Below are 23,865 nucleotides of genomic sequence, written 5' to 3' on the forward strand. Positions count from 1 at the left end.
AGACAACAAATCCTGTACTTCATTAAGCAAGCTAACCCGATTCAGTCCCTAAGGTTCATGATATCCGAGCGGTGGCTACCTCTCTACTAATTATTTTCATAATATGAATTTTGCTGAGCTGAAGAAGTACACGGGCTGGAAATCTCCATCAGTGTTTAAACGCCACTATCTGAAATCACTGAAGCTCTGAAATTCCCTATGTGGCTGTAGGGAGCATTATCCTCCACCTTAAATTAACCTTAATCCCTATCCTTTCCCCGCCCGCCTGCCTCATTTATTTGCCCTGCCATTTCTCCTGGACCAGACATGTCTCACAGCGTGTGCTCCTAATATTATGATGTACAATCTTATGTGTTAGTTTTTAAGTGTGTGATATGTTATACTCACTGTGATTTAGTTTTAAGGCCGGAGGTACCCTTATAAGTTTCGTCATTTATTTAGTGTCAGTACCTCTCCACTATAGTATTAATGATGTACATAGTTGTTTCTCATGTCCTTTACTATAGTATAAATTATATCCCTAGTCGTAACTCAGTTGTTCTACTATACCTATAGTATTTAATTATAATTTGGGGATAATTAAAACTATTTTTAATAATGGTGTTTTTATACATGATCACCTAAATGTTTGTCACTTTTAGACTTTCACCAAGACTTGGTATGATTCTCTGTTATGATTTCACCGGCTGACACAGGGACGAGCTCAGAAAAGGATTTTGACAAAGGAAAATCTATTTCTGAGGGAGGCCCTGTGTCACTGTGACTCCCAGGATCTAGGTTTCCCTCCCGAGTAGGCATACCAAGCTTGTGGGGGGGTGCTAGCCTGGAATGAGTTCAGATGGCGCTGCGGTTGTCGGTTGGCGGGTGGGTGAGTACGGGCGCTGGATCAGCTCCCCACATTCCGGGGTTTTGTCATTGGGATATCTTCAGAGTGCGGTCCTGTGGCAGTAACAACAATCACTCACCCTTGCCTATACCGACGTCTATTTCATTATAGATGTTCGATCTGGGGGTAGTAACCCCAGCATTCCTGATAGCTTTTTTCTCTGGTATATTTAGCAAAGAATTTACCTAGAAATATGTGCTGGATGGATATTTCACCGGGTGACACAGGGCCTCCCTCAGAAATAGATTTTTCCTTTGTCAAAATCCCTTTTTGAAATTGCATGTAACTATTGAAAACGTTCTGACATAAGTAGAACTGATATCTAATGTCAACAGCTCTGATAATTCGCTACAAGCCAGCGCTGTAACAGTGAAGGTTTCGACATGGGGGAATAATTAGCAATGCAGTAACTACTTTTCTCAAATCAGCCAGTTACTTACTTTTTCTCTATCTTTAGTTTTTTCATCATGGTAAAACTATAATTTCCTTTAGCTGTTATCAGTGTCGTTGCATCCAGTGCTGTGTAACACAGATGTGAAATTCTACCATTTGTGTTTCTTGTGCCCAGAGAAATTTTTTAGTTTTCTTAACACTAGGCCTATGTGAGTTAGCTATCATCTACTGAGCTACAGGGGACCCACAGAATTATAAATTGTTCCGACACAATATACAAACCCTTGGTCCTTTACATTAGGGATTACTTTCAGGCGTAGGCTGGAAACAGCCATTGAACTTCAAACAAGGTGGTTAGGCAGTTAACTACCGTCCAGGAGGCGGGGGTACCGCCTGCCCAGATGTAAACATTCCAATTTGCTTTCGGCCGTCGTGGAATGCGGACGTTGTTCTTCGCTCTCTGCCTGACTGCCCTTTTTCAACCTTTTTGGTGTGAAAATTCCTTGTTTTTCTTTTCATTATGAATGTGGATAAACCTCCTAAACCGTCCTACACCAGTGTGTGTGTCCTGGGGTAGGAGGCAAGAAATGTAATACCTTTCGGTGTAGCGTTGACACAGACCCACATGCCCTCTGCCCATCTTGCAGGAATGTGTGTGTTCGCGCGACGCTCCTTGTAGTGAGTGTTGTTCCTGGTCTCCCAAGCAATGGAAGAGGTTCGAAGGGAGGAGACACTACCGTCGGAAGCCGGCCGAGGAATTGTCCGAGGGTAACGCCCCCGATGACTCCAGTGGTGGCTAATGCGTCAGGTTCGTTTCTCCCTCCCTGTGAACTTCCTCTGCTTGCTCCCTCCCCCGCAGGTGAGGACTCCCCCTCCCCTTCCTCATTCATTTCATTGGGTGTGGAAGGGCGTGGGGGGCCGGTTGATCAGGACACCCTCTCAGGGGTCTCTTCTCATGATGGGGAGGAAATTTTCCCCCCAGAACGAGCAGAGACTTCCCACCTTAACCCAACTTTTTCCTCAGGTTTTAGGGTGGATAGCCAGGTATCAGATCTATTTTGGCCTGGCTGCACCTGGGTCTACCTGGCGTTCCGTCACTGGAGGGCCTAGTATCTCATCTGTCTGGCGCTCCAGTGACAACGCACTCGGCAACCATGATCACCACCACGTCTGTCACCATGTCTGGATTCTCCAAGCTACCCGTGTCGGTGGCTTCTCACCTGGACACCCAGGTTTCGGCTGCCCCTGCCGCTCACCATTAAGTACCGCTGCCTCCTGGGTTCCTGGCCCTGCTCTCACGACCTGGGTCTTCCTATATGGTAACATCAATGGTGCCGTATGTGACTGTTCCTGCCCCTGTTGCTGACCCTGGCTCAGTGATGTCTATGATTCCAGCTCCTCGCTTCCCTGTCTCTCAGCCCAGCTTATCGACTGACTTGCTCCCCATGCCTTCGACCCTGGCTCGGCCCGGCCTGGCTGTTTGTGCGCCGCCCGTGCCTTCATTCCCGGCTCCTCTGTATGTTCCTGGCTGCCGCGCGGATGTTCCTGCCCCGGTAACTGCTGGCCCAAGCACCTCCTATGCTGCCCGGGGTGTGCCTGCTGCTGTGGTCCCCCTGGCTGCTCCTGCTTCGTTGGCTGCTCCTGCATGGTTTGGGGACTTAAGTACGATCCTGAGGAAGATGGCGAAGAGGAAGTCAAAGAAGAGATCAAGAAAGGCTTCGCTGTCTTCGCTCTCGCCATCATCACCGCTCTCGCCTGCTACCTTTTTCTTCCTCTTCTCCTTTCCGGCCAAAGAAGAAGAAGTCTGCTCTCCCCTGCAAGCAGAAGTCCACACCGGATCTCTGCGGACCGCCCCTTCCACAGGGGAAGGCAGTGGATCTCTCGCTGGCCTTCCCGATCCACGATCAGGGAACTCCGCCTGGCCCCGGTCAGTCGCATCGAGCCAAGGGTGCAGACCACGGTCCACACTTCTGCTGTGCCCAAGAAACCTGCTTCTAAGGCCAGCGGTCCACGCCAGACACTCATGTGCGTAGCTGTTCGGTGTACCGGTACTTAGGCTGATACGGGAGAAACTTCTCGCCTACAGACTCCGGCGTGGGGGCACAAGAAAGAGTCCGGCATGCAGGTGCCCCGACTCTTCCTGCTGGTACCCTCGTGAGTGCTAAGCTTCAGGTTCCCGGGAAATGCTTTGGTTCGGTCCAAACGGTTGAGAAGCAGAGAAGAGGGTCTCTGCTCAGTCTTCCGAGAGGCTGCGTCTCAAGAAGACTGGGCACATCTAGAGATAGCTTAGCTCGCGCCAGCCAGCTGTGGCCGACTCCTCCCAGTCCTCGGTCGTGTCCCGCGGGCCAGCCGGCTCAGGGAAGGCGAGCGACGGGTTGGCTCCACGCGAGCCGCTCCTCTCCTCGAGACTGCTCGCCAGGCGTAAAGCACCTCCCACCCGGGCTGTTGTCACCACCGCAGGCTGCGGCACCGCCCCTGCCTGCTGCCCTGCTGGCCCTGCCAGCAAGGCCAGTGGGAGCACCCAATCCTCCCCGCCTGTCCCTACCTCCTGGGCTCCTTCAAGGGCATGACTCGACAGGAAGAATTCTGGCAAGTTTTCTCCCAGAATTCTACCGGGTGTATGTACCTGCCTTGGTCCTCTGCCTGACCAGGTGTTGATACGGGCAGGAAGGGTCATGGGGGTCTGCTGAGGTTCTCCTCCTGCAGGGAGAGTAGATCGGGAGGACCGACTTTGAAGGATTGGAGGGTCCTCTTCCCTAGGATGCTGACACACCCAAGATGAGGACGCTATGGCGGAGGTTATTACGCTGATTTGTCAGCATAGTGACCTTGGGGAAGGGACCACGGCCTCAACTGTGGATCATCCGTCGCGTCAATCCTTCTTGGGGGGGACCAAAGAAGGAGCCTGCTTCGGTGGGACTGCCGTGGTCCACGCTTGCCGAAGGGTCTCAGGTGAATAGCCTTGTGTCTGGGCAAGACACCACTTAGATCGAACCGGGCCAGAGCAAGCCTTCCTCCCTTGCCTCACCAGAAGCGCCTGCGCCCAGTGAGAGGGCATTGCTGTTTAAACAGGCTGACCTGGACCTGGCACGCCTGATCCGGGTCTTACGCTGGCAGCAGCTACTGCAGAGAGCCTCCTCTCAGCAAGAAGTCGTTAACCCTGGAAGCCACCACCATGGCGCCTTCCAGGCAGTCTCCTGCTCGATCTGTGGTCCTTCAGCATCGGCAGTTGCTTCTCGGTGCTGTCGTGCCTGGGAGGGACTCCGCCTTGGGAGACTGTGCCAGTTTGGGGGTAGGGCCATCTCCTACCCGCCCACTAGACGGCAAACCCATGGGCAAAACCTGGTCCTGAAGCGGAGATGCTGCTCTCTGCTTCTCCAGGTCTGTGACCTGAGTCGCAATGACTCCTGGCGGAATGGACCGTTGGGTTCCGCCTCTCTCTTCCTAGGGACTTGTTGGACGCCGTAGACAAGTGCACCGGGCCGATGACAGCACGCTTGTTTACCTGGCAGTGGCCAGACCTCTGCTTGGCCCCATCGCGACCATGCCTCGGGCCAGGCTGGTCTTCCTCGGGCCCCAAGCAGTCCCAGTCTTCGAAGGGGTCCTGTGGAAATACCCGCCTCTTCTCCCCAGAAAGGGTGGGCCTTCCGCTTTCCTTTCAGCCCACTTCTCCAATCTGCAAGGCAAGGGAAGAAGAAGAAGGAGAAACGCTTAGGTGGTGTCCCCCAAAAGCTGCCGGTTAGTTGCCTGCCTGAGCCATTAGCAACATGGCAGCGACACGAGTTGAGACCTGGATAGTGGATGTCCTTTCCGGGAGGGATATCTACCACTCTTTTCGAGCCTCGCCTCCCCTCACCTACATTCCGGTCCGCTCCCACGCACGCTCCAAGGATCTCCAGACACCAGACCACAGCAAGAAGTGCAACCATGCTGAGCAAGGGTGTGCTGTGGAATGGTCGACCAGTCTCAGGCTTTTACAGCCTTATCTTTCTCAGAGAGAAAGCCTCAGGGGATGGAGACCAGTCATAGACCTCTCTCCCTTGGAACCGCTTTCTGTCGCCAGACTTGGTTCACTGGTATGGAAACAGCGCAATCCACATGCTTGATTCCATCAGGAGAACGACTTCATGCTTTTTGTGGACTTGGAGGATGCGATCAAAATACCCATTCATCCGCCTCTCAAGTACCTCCACTTTGTCCTCGGGAGACAGTCACTTTGCTCAAGGCTCTCGACCGCTTCCCAGGTGTTTACGAGTCTTTGTCGGTCAGCTTGGACCCACTAGCACGGGATACGCCTACTGAGGTATCTCGATGACTGGTTGGTCCTGGCGAGCTTCCCACTGCAGCTGCTACAGGACAGGATTGACCGAGTTTTGCCGCGATCTTGGGATCGTGGTGAACCTCGAGAAGTCAGACCTCATCCCCAAGCAGAGGATAGTACTGGGCATGTTGATAGACTCGGGCAGCGAAATTCTTCCTCGGACTCTCAGATCAGCAGGTTCAGGCAGGCAGCACAGCTGTTCTTGTCACGACAGGAGCAGCCAGCCCGGCAATGGCAAGTCATCATCGGTTACCTGTCATCGTTGGAGAAGCTAGTACCTCATGGGCGTCTTCACCTGCAGTCTCTACAGTGGAGACTAAAGAAGTATTGGTCCCCGTCCCGAGACCACCAGTCCTTCCTCATTCCTCTTTCCAAGGAGGTGAGGGAGGGACCTCACTGGTGGGATGGACGACAGGAACCCTTGATAGGAGTATCCCTGCATACTCCTCCAGATATGCTGCTGTTCTCAGGTGCATCGACCGAGGGATGGGCGCACACCTGAGGACTGACTTCTGGAGTGTGGCACCGAGACGACAAGCACCTTCACATCAACATCCTGAACTCAAGGCAGCCTTCCTGGCTCCAAGAGTTCTGGGATCGAGAAAGTGATGGGGACACTGTGTTACTGATGAGCAACAATACCACGCTGTAGTGGTACATTCACCCAAGCAAGGGGGCCTAGTGTCCCTCCCCGCCCCACTTGTGATAGGAACCGACTGGGTCCCTTCACTGAAGACGGAATGGCTATTCGACCCGTGGGGGCCCAGCCATCATCGACTCCACCAACACCCGGCACAACAGAAAACCCAGGTCTTCTGTTCAGTCGCAGGCCGACCCATAAGCCGCTGCAGAGGATGCCCAGCACCTGCGGGACAACCTCGGATGTATACTTTCCTTCTGTTCTGTTGATTCTGCTGAGTGATGATCACTCAATCTCAGATGATTCTGGTGGCACCCAAATGGCCACAGGCCGCTTTATCCGGACTCGCTAGCTCTCCTCTCGGAGGCGCCCGAGATCCCCATGGCCCAACCTGCCGTGTCAACCCCACGTCGAGCGTGCACCACCAGGTGAACCTTGTGTTCACTTGCCAGGTTATCCTCCATCTCATGAGCGAGAGGCTTGCCAGATCACAAGAGTAACAGAGATGACAGGATACCCAGACGATCCTCCCCAGTGGTATACCAGGGAAAGTGGTCTGTCTTCTGTGGTTGGTGTCGTTGAAGGGGTATCTCTCTGGTGGGAGCTACTATTCAGAAGGTCCCGGACTTCCTCATCTTCCTTCGCCGAGAGAAGCTTCTCTCCGTTTCAGCTGTAAAAGGCTACCACGAAGAGAGTTGGCGAACTACACAGACTTTCCTTTGATGTTAAACACTGAGGGGGATGGGGACTAGTTACGCCTAATTTGGCCCCAGATTTTGTACTGAAGACTCAGAATCCTTCGGTCCCTGATGCACGGTTCGAGTCCTTCATGATCCCCTCCCAGAGGACTTTGTAGGTAATGAACCAGACGAGATGCTACTGTAGGTATTGTTAGGAGGCTGGCGCACTATCTGAAGAGGACTCACGCTCCGCCCGAAAAGTGTCAGTGACTCTTCATTAGTACTGGCTTGACCAAGAAAGAAGCGTCAAGAACACCATCTCCTTCTGGCTTCGCGGAGACGCATAAGGAGCGTGATTCTGCTGCAGGAGAAGACAACACCGTACGCTGGTCCGAGAGCTCACGGTCTCCGCATTGGTCCGCCCTCGCATTCGAAGAACATGTCGGCTGTGCAGGTTAGCGAAGGCAGTTGGGTGGTCCCAACAGACTACCTTCATCTCCTTCACCCGGGATGTTGCTCACAAGTCCTTGGACACTTTTTCCTTGGTCTTGTGGTGGCTGCTCAACAAATTGTGTAGCTATCTCTGGCCTCTAATATGAGGACAGGCTGTATCCGCCTAAGATGTACAGTTGTGATTAAGCATGAATGTAGAGTGACTGGTTTCTTTTCCTCCCCATCCTGGCTCTCTTCCCATGGGCAGGGAGCGGAGCTGCTACATGCTGGATCTGGCGGTCGATGCAGGTAAGCACCCAACGGGAGTTCTGCCCTATTTTCCGCTCAGGTTGATAGAAGTAACCCCATTCTTCCTCTGCAAGGGGGCGCAGGAGACCATGACTGCAAGACAAACCCAATGCTTGTAATTGCCTTTATGTCATCCGACTCCAAGTTCTTCCTAGCCTACTTTGCACGAACTGATGTTTCCTCTGTCATGCAAAGAAACCCAGAAGTCTGACAACTGATCTTGCGTTTCTTACAACCCGATCATTTTGTCAGAGGCAGTTTTCTCCCTTCCTCGCTCTCTCGACCAGGAAGGGAAGACAAGGTGGTGAACTCTAGTCGGTTCAGGAGATTCACTCATATTCCTTCCTCCAACCAGTAAGTCTCCTAATGTAAAGGACCAAGGGTTTATATTGTAACAGAACAAATCACATTTTTAAAGTAAATTGTATTTTTCCTAAGGACCGAGGGTTTATATATTGTGTCAGAACAAATCACAATTTTTAAAGTAAATTGTATTTTTCCTAACTAAACAAACCCGAGGTCCTTTACATTTTATGCCCACCTCATGCCACCCCTCAATCTGATACCTGGGCCAAAAGGCAAAGTGGAATGTTTACATCCGGGCAGGCGGTACTCCTGCATCCCAGACGATAGTTAACTGCCTAACCACCTTGTTTGAAGTTCAACAGCCATTTCCAAACTACGCCTGAAAGTAATCCCTAATGTAAAGGACCTCGGGTTTGTATAGTTAGGAAAAATACAATTTACTTTCAAAATTTTTATATTATTAATTTTTTTATTATTTTGACAAAATGGTAAATAACCAAATCTGCAGCTAAAGAATCAGTGATTTTGGAGGATCAAGAGTATTATCATTATTATTATTATATTACAGGCAGTCCCCGGTTATCGGCAGCCTCGGTTACTGGCGATCCGGTTTTACGGCGCTTGTCTAGCGATGACGATAACCAGATTTTCGTCGCTGATAACCGGTTAACGGCGCTGATCGCCTCTTATCGGCAGCGCTGGTCACCAGTTATCAGCGCCGCTAACCGGGATCAGTGCTATTATCCCTGATTTTCGGTTAGCGGTGATTTTCGGTTGTCGTCACGCCATCGGGAACGGAACCCAGCCGATAACCGGGGACTGCCTGTATTATTATTATTATTATTATTATTATTATTATTATTATTATTATTATTATTATTATTATTATTGCTGCATCAGCTACATTTAATTTGTATAGAAGCTGCATTTAATTTGTGTAGAGTCTTCTCTATTTTTCTAATTATTACTTTTTCTCTGCTACTGCACCGGGGTAGTAACGTTCCAATGTTATTCATCTTCAGGAGGGAAATAGTCGAAATTCAGGGATTCCATATATCCGTGTATTTAAATATGGAGGACATAATCCATAGAGTTTTCTACAATGTATGTACAGTACTTTGTCAATTAGAGTATACAATTATTTTGCCAACGTTTCTCCCAGTTCCAACTGGGTATGATCACAGCTTAGGGTATGAGTAGATTGATGTTGATGGATGTCTCTACTCAAGATATAGTTGGGGGTCAGCAGGGGGTAGGCCTCTTGCTGAATTTTGATTGGCCCGGGGCGGGGAGCTGGTCTCGTATTGGCTGGTGAAAGTTTTCTTCAAGGCAACTTTTCAGGCATGAAGGTCACACTGCTGCAGTCTCGCTGACCAGCGGGTTAGGGGCGTGGCATCACTGGGCGATGCGTGATGTCACAGCCTGGTGTTCTCGTATGTCTATTCCCATTGGTGGTGGGATTGCTCATCTGATCTGGTGTTTCTATGCCGGGGGTGTTGCTTGTTATGGGGTCGGTTGCAGGTCTTGGTATTATTGCCCTTCTTATTACAGGCAGTCCCCAGTTATCGGCGGGAGTTCCGATTTCACGAGGTGTGATGATAACTGAGAAGAAATCGCTGCTAACTGAAAATCGGCAATTTTCAGGAGTTATCAGCGTAAAAGCCCTGGACATTTTCAGTTATCGCACCTCTGTTAGGTATGTATTACTTAATACCCAATTATCGCACTGATAAGCGGAAATCGGCGATTTTCGGCGCCAAAAAATTGCCGATTTTCGTCGTTAGACAAGCCCCATAAACCGATCACTGTTAAGTGAGCCCGCCATTAACCGGGGACTGCCTGTATATTTATAGGAAGGAGAGCACTTCCTGCGTCGTATTGAGAGAGAGTTTCTCTTGCTGGATGAGGAACGCCTCTAGTAGTCGCGAGTCTGGGGCTCTCCCAATTATCATGGTATTTTTGATAATTCTGTCACAGGAGATGACGTCTGTCTTCGACAGAAGAGGATTTCATGTCATGCACAAGAAGCGATAAAAATCCCGCCACTAAAAAACTTACACAGACGTCATCTCCCGTGAAGGGATATAATATCTCGAACCTCATACCGATTTTCAGAACAAGCGACACTCCCGGTCTAGAAACACCAAATCAGACGAATAATCCTGCCACCAATGGGAACAGACATACGAGAACACCAGGCCGTGTGGTCACGCACCGGCCGGTGATGCCACGCTCCTAACCTGCTGGTCAGCGAGACTGCAGCAATGTGACCTTTATGCCTGAAAAATTGCACTGAAGATAACTTTCTCCAGCCAATACGAGACCAGCTCCCCGGCCCGGCCAATCAAAATTCAGCAAGAGGCCTACCCCCTGCTGACCCTTGACTATATATTGAGTAGGCACATCCATCAACATCAATCTACTGTACTCCTACCCTAAGCTGTGATCGTACCCAGTTGGAACTGGGAGAAATGTTGGCAAAATAATTGTATACTCTTAATTGACAAATACATACATACATTGTAGAAAACTCTACGGATTATGTCCTCCATATTTAAATATACATGGATATATGGAATCGCTGAATTTCGACTATTTCCCTCCTGAAGATGAGTACCATCGGAACGTTACTCGCCCGATGCAGTAGCAGAGAAAAGCAGTAATTAGGAAAATAAATTAAATGCAGTTGATGCAGCAATTTCATTTAACATTACCTGTCTAAAAGAAGGTTTGCTCCCGTTATATTATTATTATTATTATTATTATTATTGTTATTATTATTATTATTATAGCTGTTTCTTATCTTTTTTTCCTCAGGTTTTCCAAGGACATACAAAGACTTCTGTTTTCTTAGGTTTATTTCCTGTGACGTTTCAAATGTGCTCTGGTGTTTATTTTCAGAGTGAATGGAATTGCATTCAGGTTAGAAGGGTATTCAGCTGCGTTTTGGTTGGTCCTAGGTTGGTGACGAAGACGGGCCCAGAGGTGCTGAGACCTTTTGGGCCTAATCGTTAATGTTATCCGGGATTATATGTTGTTCAGGTAATCTGCCTTCTGTGTCCGATGTTGGGTCTCTCTCTCTCTCTCTCTCTCTCTCTCTCTCTCTCTCTCTCTCTCTCTCTCTCTCTCTCTCTCTCTCTCTCTCTCTCTCTCTCTCTCTCTCTCTCTCTCTCTCACCATTGTCTGGCATAGATTGGTTTCTTAAATTTCTCCGTATGATGGTAGGGAGAAATTCGGTTTCCTTCACCGTGTTGATGTTTGGCATTTTTTCTAAAATATGTAGAGCTTCGAGAAGCCGTAGGCGTCGGTGGTCCGTTGCTTCGTTGATGAATTTGGTGTTCTGTATGACTTCTTCTCTTTGGTGTTTTGGTGTTTTTGAGCGTAATGATTAAAAATAGTTCCTTCTTGGAGGTGACAGGAGAGACACTTGGAGAGTTTGGTAGTTGTCATCCTGATATATGAGTGGTGGCATCTTTCCTCCGGGCATGTAAACTCGTAGATGACACTAAAGCAGTTCCTTGTATATGATGGGGGTTCAGTTCCTACGCTGCGTAGTAAGCCGAAAGTTGTCGTAAACCGAAAAATTGTTGAAAATTGTCAAAAATCCTAAAAAAACTTTACTTTTAATGAAAATGATGTAAACAGCATTTTTATTGTTTCATAAAAAAAACCTCCAAATTTTGATTATTCTGCCATTTTGGAGCCATATTTCTTCCGTCAGATCAGCGTACGACACGTCGTAACCCTGGAATATGCGTCGTAAACCGGGAAATAATTTCAGGACAATTTTGTCTTCTTTGTCAGTATCGCCCTTTCATACTGTTCCCCGTGGAAAGGAACTATGGAAGAGATCGACAAATCAGCACAAATACTCATTAACAACAACTTGTCTAATCACATGGTTGAACAACAAACCTGAGTATCTATAAATAACTGGCACCGAGAAAGCATGACGGACACCGGAAATAATCATAGTAAGTCCATAAAACTATATGTGAATGGGCAAATTTTCTGAGAATAATGGCTAGATATGTTTCACAGAGAAACCTGCGAATGCGTGAGTCCGCAAATCATGAGAACGCGAATACGGGGGGTTTACTGTATTACAGGAACTACATGCACCAAAAATATGCAGAAGATGAGAGGGCCCTCAGAAAAATAATAAATGAAAGTGTAACCTCTATTACAGAAGATGGCAAAATTGTCCTGATAATATACTATTAAAATATGAAAACAAGCCAGTTATTACTTAAAAACAACCCTGCGCCCCCAGAAACGTCTTTGAAGAGAAGTAGTGCCATCTACGAATTTACATGCCCGGTGGAAAGATGTCACCACTTTTATATCGGGATGACGACTACCAAACTCTCCAAGCGTCTCTCCTTTGACCTCCAAGAAGGGGCTATTTTTAATCATTACACTCAAAAACACCAAAGAAGGCCCAAAAGAGAAGAAGTCGTAAAAAACACCAAAATCATCGACCAGGCAATGGACCGCCAGTGCCTACGGCTTCTTGAAGCTCTACGTATTTTAGAAAAAAAGCCGAACACGGACATGGTGAAGGAAACTGAATTTCTCCGTACTATCATACGGAGAAATTTAAGAAACCAAAGGAGAGAGAAGAGGAGAGAAAAAGAATGAGAGAGAGGAATAGAGAGAGAGAGAGTGAGAGAAAGTGACAGTGAGAGAGAGGGAGAAAGTGACAATGAGAGAGAGAGAAAGTGACAATGAGAGAGAGAGTGAAAGAGAAAGAGGAGGTGTGATAGAAAGAGAAGAGGAAAGAGAAAAAGAGCTAACACCGGACACAGAAGGTAGATTACCCAAACAACTTAAATCCTGGATAACAGCCACTCCCAAATTCCAATAGTGATTAGGCCCAGAAGGTCTCAATGCCTCTGGGCCCATCTTTGTCACCAACATAGGACCAACCAAAAAGCTTGAATAACTGACCCATATAACTGTACACACCCTTTTATATATAAATTTTTGTAACCTGTAGATGCAATCCTTTTCTCTTTGAAAACAAACGCCCAGAGCACGTTTGAAACATCAGAGAAATAAACTTAAGAAAACAGAAATCTTTGTATGTCCTTGGGAAACCTGATCTACCAGCTACAGGGTGAGAAAAAAGATAATTAGAAGAATAGAGAAGACTCTGTATAACTTAAATGCCATGGAAACAGCTATAATTTTTAATGCAACTACCCTCAGAGAAAGTCTCCTCCCCAATTATTATTTTTATTGTTATTATTATTAGAAAGAAGAAGACCCTCTTTGAGGAAAGTTTTGTTGAATAATATGGCTGCTTTATGCAAATTGATCTTATACTGAGTTTTCTCAATTTTTCTCATAATTTGCTTTTCCTGCACGTCAGTATTGGTCAATAATTGGTCAATGTTCATATTTCGATGGACATAAACAGCGTATTTCCTACAGCAGAAACTCCTTATTTTTCTATTACAGTATGCTACTGAAACCTGGGTTGTAAATCTGTAGATTTTCACCTTGTTGATGGTATTTTCTTGGTGGTATTTGTCTTGTCTTTCTTCTGGCATCTATTTCTGGTATTTTTTAGTACTCCTTCTGTCAGCATGTTTTGACCAGCTCATTGGTCATCTGGACAGTTGAGATGGATCTGGAGACACAGGGCGCATGTGGCTTTTTTTATAGCGAGCTCTGAGGTAGTCAAATTCTTATCGGTCTCCTCGGGCAGAACCTCCTCTCAGGCAGCGATGGTTGGATGCGCTCTTGCGTGCGAGTGCTGGAGTGCACATTAGAGAGCATATTATTAGGGAGGTTGCTGCCTGCTGATGGACGCTCCTGATTGGTTCGCTCATCCCAGGTGCCAGTGGGTGCCACCCTTTGTGCCGACACTGGGAGGTGGAAGGTCTCCTGTGTGGTGTTGAGACTAGGTTTCTCTCTCCTGATGTGTAGGGCTTCTAGGAGGCGTAGGCAGAGATGGTCATTTGCTTGATCTATTACAGTCAACCCCGGATTATGGCTTGGTAAATTTTGGATAGTAATTTATGGAATTTTCTTTGAGCCTATTTGCCAGTTGTTCACTTGAAAACTCACCCATTTGCGGATTTTTTTTACATAGAACAATATTCTGTGTTTTCATATTATTTTAGTGACTAGATACTATATTGGACCTACATATACTTTTTATAATAAAATAATGAATTACAGTACCAATTTTCAAATAATATGTTTAATAAGATTAAATTATAACATTAAATAATAAAAATAAAAGTTTCTCTCTCTCTCTCTCTCTCTCTCTCTCTCTCTCTCTCTCTCTCTCTCCTTCTCTCTCTCTCTCTCTCTCTCTCTCTCTCTCCCATTTCTCAGTTCTCTCTCTCTCTCTTTCTCTTACTGAGATGTATGTTTATTTGTTTTGCATGATAAATAAATGATTTACTAATTCTCAAATGTTAATATTAATGTACTAAACATGGCAAAATATCAATTCATTAAAGAAAATATAGTGAATAAGTAAGATGTTTTAGTTCAATATAAATTATTTCCCTCATCTTTTACGTAAAGTTTTGGAATGGGCAGGGGTGTAACCTGTCCAATATGTCAAATATCTTGACATACTGAGCGCAAGGGCAGAAATAGAGGATTGAAAAATCTCCTCTCTCTATCTCATCTCTCTAACTAAATTATGTTCTTTGTATCTCTCTCTCTCTCTCTCTCTCTCTCTCTCTCTCTCTCTCTCTCTCTCTCTCTCTCTCTCTCTCTCGCTGAGAGCCGAGGCACTCTCGGATGGGGTATTTGTATCAGGAGGTTACGTTGGTTTTCTTCAAGGGATCCTGCTTGCGGGGTGCCCGGTTATTTCTCATCACCAGGCTGCTGGTTTTCGTATTCTTGTAAAATATGACGAGTTTAATCTTCTTCTCGGGATTGAATGGGCTGATGTTAACTTCAGTGATGGTCCTGAGGGCACGTTCGTCTTCTTTATATCCTTGGCTACATACATGGGAATGTGAAGACACAAGCAAGGCAATCCTCTGCACTCCCTTATTAGCCAGATCCCAGCCCTGACTTACCAGCTAGCCAAGAGACTCAACACCATCCTTACTCCTTATGTCCCTGGTGATCACAGCTTGAAGTCCTCTGCAGAGTTCCTGGAAGCCCTGAGAGCAGCATCCCCTGGAGGAATCACTGCCTCAATGGACGTGGAATCCCTCTTCACGGATGTTCCTGTCAACCAAACAACCCAAATAATTTTGGATCATGTATACAGGGACCCTACCACTCCATCATTGAACATCCCAGAGCATGCCCTCTGTGCCCTCCTGGAGATATGTGCCAAAAAGGCCCCTTTCTCTACCCACAGAGGACATATGTGGCTACACCCAAATCGATGGCGTAGCGATGGGTTCTCCCCTGAGCCCTTTTTGTGAATTTTTACATGGCCACCGTCGAGAAGAGGGTCTTTAGCAGTATAAGAAAGCTGCAAATGCACTGTACGTATGGTACATTGACGACACCTTCATCAGCGCTGTGACAATGAAGAAATACAGAGCTTGAGATGTGCCTTTCACACTCACAGTTGTCTCAGCTTCACAATTGAATACAGCCATGATTGTCGCCTCCCCTTCCTTGACGTCCTCATCGAGCAACGGGAGGAATGCTTCATCACGAAGGTGTACACAAAACCTACGAACATGGGGATGAGCCTAAATGGAGAGAGTGAATGCCCTGAGAGATATAAGCAATCCACCATCAGCGCCTTCGTCAGAAGAGCTCTCTCACACTGCTTCTCCTGGACTGACACCCATGGAGAGCAGGAACATGTTGCCCAGATCCTCATTGGTAACGGACACACGAATCGGGATGTAGACAAATGCATTGGAGGAGCTGTGAACAGATGGCACCATCAGGAACTTCACCCCGACACCTCTGATGACATCAAACTTTTCTACCTAGGAAAATTTCATAAAGGATATACAGTAAAGAAGATGAACACTCCCTTAGAACCATCATTGAAGGTTCACTGAAGGTAACATCAGCCCATCTGATCCCAAGAAGATTAAACTCATCATATTATATAGGAATAAAAAAACCAGCAGCCTGGTGATGAGAAATAACCCAGCCCCCCAAAAGCATCCCTTGAAGTATGATTACCATGCGCTTCTCCAAAAGGATCTGCTGTCATGCCCAGGAGGGTGCCATATTTATTCACGGCAGGACTGCCTATAACCTGAGGATAAAAAAGGAATGATATTACAGCATCCTTAACATAGAGATAATAGATCAAGAGACTGACCATTGCCGCCTATGCCTCCTGGAAGCCCTACACATCAGGAGAGAGAAGCCTGTTCTCAATACCACACAGGAGACCTTCCTCCTCCTGACGTCGGCGCGAACGGTGGCACCCACTGGCACTCCGGATGAGTGAACCAATTAGGAGCATCCATCTGCAGGCAGCAACCTCCCTTATAATAATACGCTCTCTAATGTGCACTCCAGCACTCACGCAAGAGTGCACACAACCATCGCTGCACGAAAGGAGGCTCTGCCTGAGGAGAATTGCCAGAGGCGACCAATGAGAATTCAACTACCTCTGAGCTTGCTATAAATAAAGCCACACCCTCCGTGTATCCAGATCCATCTCAACTGTTCAGAAGATGACCAACGAGCTGGTCGAAACATGTCGACAGAAAGAGTACTAAAAAATACCAGAAATAGACGTCAGAAGAAAGAAAAAGAAATACCACCAAGAAAATACCATCAACAAGGTGAAAATCTAAATATTTACAACACAGGTTTCAGTAACCTACTGTACTGTAATAGAAAAATAAGGAATTTCTGCGGTAAGAAATACGCTGTTTATATCCATCGAAATATGAACATTGGCCAATTATTAACCAATATTGACGTGGAGGGAAAGCAAATTATAAGAAAAATTGACAAAACTCAGCGTAAAATCAATTCGTGGAATGCAGCCATATTATTATTATATTATTATTATTTAATAATGTGATCAGACCACTGAACCAAAATTCTTGTCTCCAAGAGCTGTGCTTATTAAATATGAATATATAAAATAAAGAACTTATGCTACGATTTTCATGGGAAGGTTTCAGATTTGTTTTTTTTTTTTTTTTGAGTATTGAGGTACAAAATACCTTATTCATTGTTATTGTAATTTGCTCTGATTAAGAGTTATAGCTTTATTTAAATATGAAACAGTTTCTAAATTTGACTCATATATCTCTGATGCAATTCAAATACTGTAGTACATATTTTCTGTATTTTTTGTTTGCAGTCATGATTATAAATCTGCCTTTGGTATAGAAGTAAACTTGGGCCTGAGTAAAGCTGACCGTCTTATATATGGTGAATCCCTTATGACACATGCAATGACTTTTACTGCAGTTACAGTTAATGTGAGTATGCCATTCTGTTTATGTTAATATATACTCTAGAGCTGAGCTGGATTAAGATTCATATGAAAGGTATTGCTTGCTTTGTATACACACTCTTTGTGCTTTTGTATAGTATGAATTCACTCTTATAAAGGCCATCTTTTTATAACTGGCAGTTCACTCTTCTTACTGTGAACACTTCCTGTTCATATGGAGAATCAGCCTTTCATGTTATGGCTGACTTTACTGCCATTTTGTCATTTACAGTAGTTATTCAGTAATGTCAAAAATAAAAATTTAAGGACACACATTTCCTTTCCATAGCATAATATATGGTCAAGTGATTTTACATTTCTAGACCAAAACTATGCCTTATATAATTTTGTTGGAAAACTGGTGGGCATTTCAGTTCATCTTTAGTGCTTTAACAGTAAGAACACATCTTTGGGAGACTTAAAATGTGAATGGCAAGGGTTAAATGAATAGGAAAAGCTGTTTTGAGCTGCTCAGATTTTCATATTACATCACTAGGCCTTTTTGTAATGCTGTATAATTTGCCAGATAATTGGGATTTAGAAGTGCCGACAGTATTTGTAATGGTACTTGTATATCTTAGATTGAATCAACACAATAGATTTCTTTATGTGGCAGCCATACTGCCAATATTTACCCATGTAGAACGTGGTAAGTTTGTCATCTGCATTAAAACTGCATTTATGGCTTATAGAGCAACAGGTTTGTCATCTAACATGCTGATTAGCAAACAAGAATTTCCTTGTACTTGAGGAAAAAAGTATTTTGCAATCTTTGGGGGGAGATCCTGTCATATAGGTAGACAGGGAGAGCAGTATACTGTCTTGGACTTTGTGTATATGAGTTTTCATTATTTACAGGAATCTGGAAGCCCAGAGAAATGGCGTGTTGAAAACAGCTGGGGAGAGGACAGAGGTGAAAAGGGTTATCTCATCATGACTTCTGACTGGTTCAGGGAGTTTGTCTTTGAGGTAGTTGTAGACAAAAAGTATGTACCAGAGGAAGTATTAGCAGTATTTACCCAAGAACCTGTAGTATTACCAGCGTGGGATCCAATGGGTGCATTAGCGCGTGAAAACAAAACCAGCAAACTTTAATATAAGTAAAAATATATATGTATATACAGTATATTTATATACATACTGTGTATATATGTTTATTGACATATATATTTGCATATATGTAACTATATATGCACATGTTTATGTATATTGTATATATTCTGTATATATGTGTGTATGTATATACACACAGTATTTATATGTACACACCTGTTTATATATAAATACACATGAAACTGCCCTTTCATATTCTTCACATAGGTTATCAGAAGCATTTGGAAAATACTGGTATTGTCGATGGGGTTTTGGTTTGAATTTTAATACTTGAGAATTGTTACCTCAGTGAATTGTTGAATCCAGTAATGTAGTATAGGATAATTATTAAACTGGCATTCCCAGACCAACTGTTCCAGTAAATCAGTCAATATGTTTAGCATTATGAACATATTTACTGATTTATGTACATGAATAGACATTACAATATTGTACATACTAGCTAAGAACTACTTGGTAGACCTTCTGCTCCTATTTTTATTAAAAGTTTTACATGAGAGTCATAGAGATTTTAGATATAATAATGAACAAGTTACTGGTTTAATTAAGTTAATTGGTAGATAAAATAAATGAATTTTAAATGCAAGCTGAATTAAATCATGCCTCAAATTCTTATATTACGTACTGAATTTAACCTTTTGGAAGAGGAGGACTTGGAAAGAAATACCCAATTGTATTCATACTTCCACTTTATTTGGGACTATAGTAATAAGATTTTTTAACCCTTAAGTTAAAAAAATTTGTTGGAACTGTTTTTTTTATCTAGGCAAACCTTTCTTGAGTTGCTAGGATTTTCAACACATTTTTACTTGTTTTGCATTATAGATGGCATAATGATATAAATTATTGTAAAAACACACCTGTTGAGCAACAGTCCTTTTCCGTGACTTACGAAAGGAAGTTTAGGATAAGATTGACATTTCATTTCTGTTTCTACTCCATGTCAGTAGTAGGATGAAAGCTAACAAAAGGTTAATGTAAAATTAATTGATAATATATGTTAAGGAGGAAATATATTTAAAGAAAATGTATTTGAAGATGTTTTTATTGTAATTGTAAGGGACAATGACTGTGAGTAATACATATACAGTCAAACATTGACTTATGAGTGAACCAGCATACGAATTTTCTGAGATACGAGCCGGTGCACTCGCGATTTTTTGCTTTAAGAAGCAAGCCAAGATTTGAGCTACGAGCCACCGAGCCTGGGAGACGCCATCTCCCAGTGCGTCCACCATTGCCAGCATCGAGCTGCCCAAGCCATGCAGTGTCTTTCAGTTCATATGGTTACCTTGCCTTGTGACCATCTTGTAGCATTTCTTGTTTTGTTTTCTCATTTTGTCCCTGTATTTTGGAACTTTCTCAGTTTTCACGGTGGGTCTTAGAAAGTGAGTGTCAAGACCAGTGCTGAGAAGAAAAGACTGATTACCTTGGATATGAAGCGTGAAATCATAGAAAAACATGATCAAGGTGTGTGTTATGGACTTGGCGAGGCAGTACGACCAGAGTACTTCTACGATCTCTATGATATTTAAGCAGAAGGAGTCAATAAAAGCTACAATGCCAGCCAAGGCTGTGAAGATTATTTCAAAGCACTGGACCTCTACCCACGAAGAGATGGAGAAGTTGTTGCTGGGGTGGTTGAATGAGAAACAGCACACAGGAGATACCGTGACTGAGAGCATCATCTGTGAGAAGGCACAAGGCATCTATGCGGATTTGGTGCGGAATAAGCCAGGAACATTGACAGACGAGGCACCGGATGACAGACGAGGCACCGGAAGAGTCATTCAAAGCCAGTTGGGGCTGGTTTGATAATTTTAAAAAGGGGACCAGCATTCACTCTGTTGTTAGGCATGGTGAGGCAGCAAGCTCGGTGAAGGCAGCTGAGGAGTTGTTCAAAGTTTTGCCTAACTGGTAGAAGCTGAAGGATACATCGCCTGGCAAGTCTTCAACTGTGACGAGACGGGCTGTTCAGGAAAAAGATGCTGAGGAGGACCTATAAAATGGCAGAGGAGAAGAACTTGCCAGGCCACAAACCTGTGAAGGATAGATAAACCCTTGCATCACTGTGAGCAAAAGTGAGTGGTTACTGCAAGATTAAGCTGGTACTCGTATATCACTTGGAAAACCTCAGAGCCTTTAAGCCTCATAAGGGAACCAAAGAAAATCTGCAGGTTACGTGGAGGGCAAACTCAAAAGTGTAGGACACCAGGGATATCTTCGTCCAGTATGTAAACATGGTCGTTGGTCCTACCATCAAGAATTATCTCACCACAAATAACTTACCCCAGAAAGCCCTTCTCGTTCTCGACAATGCTCCCGCACACCCACCAACCCTCACAGACAACACGTACAAAGAACTCAAGTTTATTGAGGTCCTCTTCCTTCCACCCAACACCACCTCTATCCTGCAGCCCATGGACCAGCAGGTGGTTTCATGTTTTAAAAAGTTCTTCCCCAACCACCTGTTCAAGCTCTGCTTTGAGGTTATGGAGGCCACAAACTTCACCCTTCGAAAGTTCTGGAAGGATCACTACAATATCGTGACCTGCCTCAAAATTATGGCCTGGCAGGGTGTTACAAGGAGGACCTTAAACTCTGCATGGAAGAAGCTGTGGCCTGAGGTTGTGTGTGAACGGGACTTTGAAGGATTTGAACCTGAAGAGCTAGTGGTGGAGAATATTGTGCCCCTCAGAAAGTCCAAGGGCCTGGAAGTGGATGAAGAAAATATTGACGACCTCGTTGAGGAGCACAACGAGGAACTGTCACCAGAGGAATTAAAGGAGCTACAGCAGCAGCAGCGTACAGAGGCTTTGGGGGTTTTGGAGGGGGAGGAGGAGGAGGAGGAGGAGGAGGAGCAGCAGCCAGTTTTGGAGGAGGTTGCTACAAGTGAGATTAAGGAAGTGTTGGGAATGTGAGAGAAAATTTTAATGTTTATTGAGAAGAAACACCCTGAAAAAGTTGCAACAGGTCATATGTTGGAGCTGTGTAACGACTCTTGCCTAGCTCATTTTCGAAAAATTTTGAGACAGGAAGAAACAAACCTCCTTGGACAGGTTTTTGGTGAAAGGTCCTGCACATGAAAGCAAGGAATTTATGATGAAAAAGGCAAAATCAGTGAAGAAGATTAAAAATATAAAAAAATTAAAAAGTAGCAATTAAGTTTAGCCATACAGTGTAGCATAGTTAAATTTAGATATGTAGCATTAGGTGTGTACTGAGGAAGTTAATTAACCCTTAAATGCCAAGCCTCTATTTACAAAAAGTGTCTGGGCCGATGCTATGGGCGTTTGGGAGTTAACGCTTGCCGGGAAAAAAAGTTTTTTTTCAAAAATCACAGCACGCTTATTTTTAAGATTAAGAGTTCATTTTTGGCCTTTTTGTCATTGCCTGAAGTTTAGTATGCAGCCATCAGAAATGAAAACAAATATCATTATCATATATAAATATTGAAACATAAGCAGACTTGCAAAAAAATTTCATACATAATTGTATACAAATCGGCGCTGTGAGCAAAATGGTTAAAGCTAATGAGTTATTTTTTCTTTGTATTGTACACTAAATTGGCGAATGATTTTGGTATAAAACAAATTTAAAACGTCAAAGCAACACAGAGAAAATATTATCACAAGATGCATGAATTAAACGCACGCCGGACATTAAAAAAGCTTTTTTTTTCAGAAATTCATATAAATTGAAATATTGTGCTAGACTTCCTGTTTGTTAAAAATGAAGGTAATTCATTGAATATTACTAGACTGTAAGAGTTTTAGTTGGTTACAATTGCAGTTTTTGACTATTTCGTCGAAGTTAAAGTTGACTGGAAATAATTTTTTCTTATTTATCGTGATTTTATGGAAATATTTCAAAACTGATAAAGCTACAACCATGAGTTATTTTTTGTTGTATTCTACATGAAATTACAAATTTTCATATGTAAAACTTCATGTAACGACTAATATAAAATGGTGCAAACATTACGACAAAGTGACGAAAGAATTTCTGAGATGTTCAGCTGAGTTAATAGCGGTCTTAAAGAAAAGTTTTTTCAAAAATTCACCATAAGTCAGAAATATTGTGCGAGAGACTTCCAATTTGTTGCAAATGAAGGTAAATGATTGATTATTAGTAGAATGCCAAGAGTTTTAGCTTACAATTTGCGTTTTTACCATTTCGGCCGAGTCAAAGTTGACTGAAGGTTGAAATTTTGGCACTTATCGTGATTTAGGTTAGAAAATATTTCAAAACTGATAAAGCTACAACCATGAGTTATTTTTGTTGCATTCTTTAAGAAATTGCGCATATTTTCATATATAAAACTTTATGTAACTTGGCTAATATAAAACGTGCAAACATTACGACAAAGTGATGAAAGAATTTCTGAGATGTTCGGCCGAGTTACGGCGTGGACGTATGAAAAGTTTTTCAAAATTCACCATAAATCGAAATATTGTGCTAGAGACTTCCAATTTGTTCCAAAATTAAGGTAAATGATTGAATATTACTAGAATGTGAGTTTTAGCTTACAATTGCGTTTTGACCATTTTGGTCGAAAGATTAACTGAAGGTTGAAATTTTGGCAGATGTCGTGATTTATATGAAAATTTCAAAACTGATAAAGCTACAACCATGGGTTATTTTTGTTGTATTTACATGAAATTGCGCACATTTTCATATATAAAACTTTATGTAACGGCTAATATAAAATGGTGCAAAAATTACAACAAAATGACAAAAGAATTTCTTAAATTTTGGCTTTAGTTACAAGGACGTAAGGAAAAAAGTTTTTTAAAAATTCACCATAAATGGAAATATTGTGCTAGAGACTTCCAATTTGTTGCAAAATGAAGGTAAATGATTGAATATTACTAGAATGTAAGAGTTTTTATACAATTGCATTTTACCATTTAGGTCGAGTCAAAATTGACCGGTTGAAATTTTTGTAGTCGACGACGGTCGTCCCTCATCACCCGACAGACAATTTTAGTCGACTTACTATACGTCCAGTCGGCGTTTAAGGGTTAAGTGATAGAGCATGACGTAAAAAAACCTCCTCCGCCAATCTCCTTCCTCCCACCACCACCCTCCTTACCCACTGAGACACTCACTAGCCTGCTCATCTGGCTGCTCCACCTCCACCAGCGTCTTCTTGTGATCTTCAAGGTAAAGTACACTTATTAAAACCAGTTTATTTTTTATAGTGTAATCACTTGTTTTGTCCTCAAGGAGTTACCCCTCCATGGTGTGCCAGAGCTCCATGGTGACTAGACTAATATCAAAGAAATCTCTTTTATCCTGGTCTTGTAGCTGGGTATTGTGTCGTAATGATAAATACTATGACACGTGATGGAGTATAATGGACTCAAAGATAAG

General features: G+C 43.9%; 2 protein-coding genes across 2 annotated transcripts in view; both read left to right on the forward strand.

Annotated features, from left to right (window-relative positions):
- The window catches only part of LOC136843678 (bleomycin hydrolase), a 162,040-nt gene extending 142,520 nt beyond the window's left edge, over window positions 1–19,520 (forward strand). The window contains exons 9-10 of the mRNA XM_067112240.1: window positions 17,242–17,362; window positions 18,235–19,520. Of these exons, the coding sequence (XP_066968341.1) occupies window positions 17,242–17,362; window positions 18,235–18,471 (358 nt within the window). The 3' untranslated portion in view covers window positions 18,472–19,520. The remainder of the gene's footprint in view (window positions 1–17,241; window positions 17,363–18,234) is intronic.
- Window positions 19,521–20,729: 1,209 nt separating this feature from the next.
- Window positions 20,730–21,410, forward strand: LOC136844015 (tigger transposable element-derived protein 1-like). Its single transcript, XM_067113026.1, has one exon. The coding sequence runs from the start codon at window positions 20,730–20,732 to the stop codon at window positions 21,408–21,410; it is 681 nt and encodes a 226-aa protein (XP_066969127.1).
- The last annotated feature ends 2,455 nt before the right edge of the window (window positions 21,411–23,865 follow it).

This window comes from Macrobrachium rosenbergii, chromosome 12, assembly GCF_040412425.1.
Source record: "Macrobrachium rosenbergii isolate ZJJX-2024 chromosome 12, ASM4041242v1, whole genome shotgun sequence".
NCBI classification, from domain to species: Eukaryota; Metazoa; Arthropoda; class Malacostraca; order Decapoda; family Palaemonidae; genus Macrobrachium; species Macrobrachium rosenbergii.

Bases quoted from the DNA above. Each gene is read 5' to 3' on its own strand.
- LOC136844015 (XM_067113026.1), top strand. From the start codon at position 20,730: ATGGTCGTTGGTCCTACCATCAAGAATTATCTCACCACAAATAACTTA.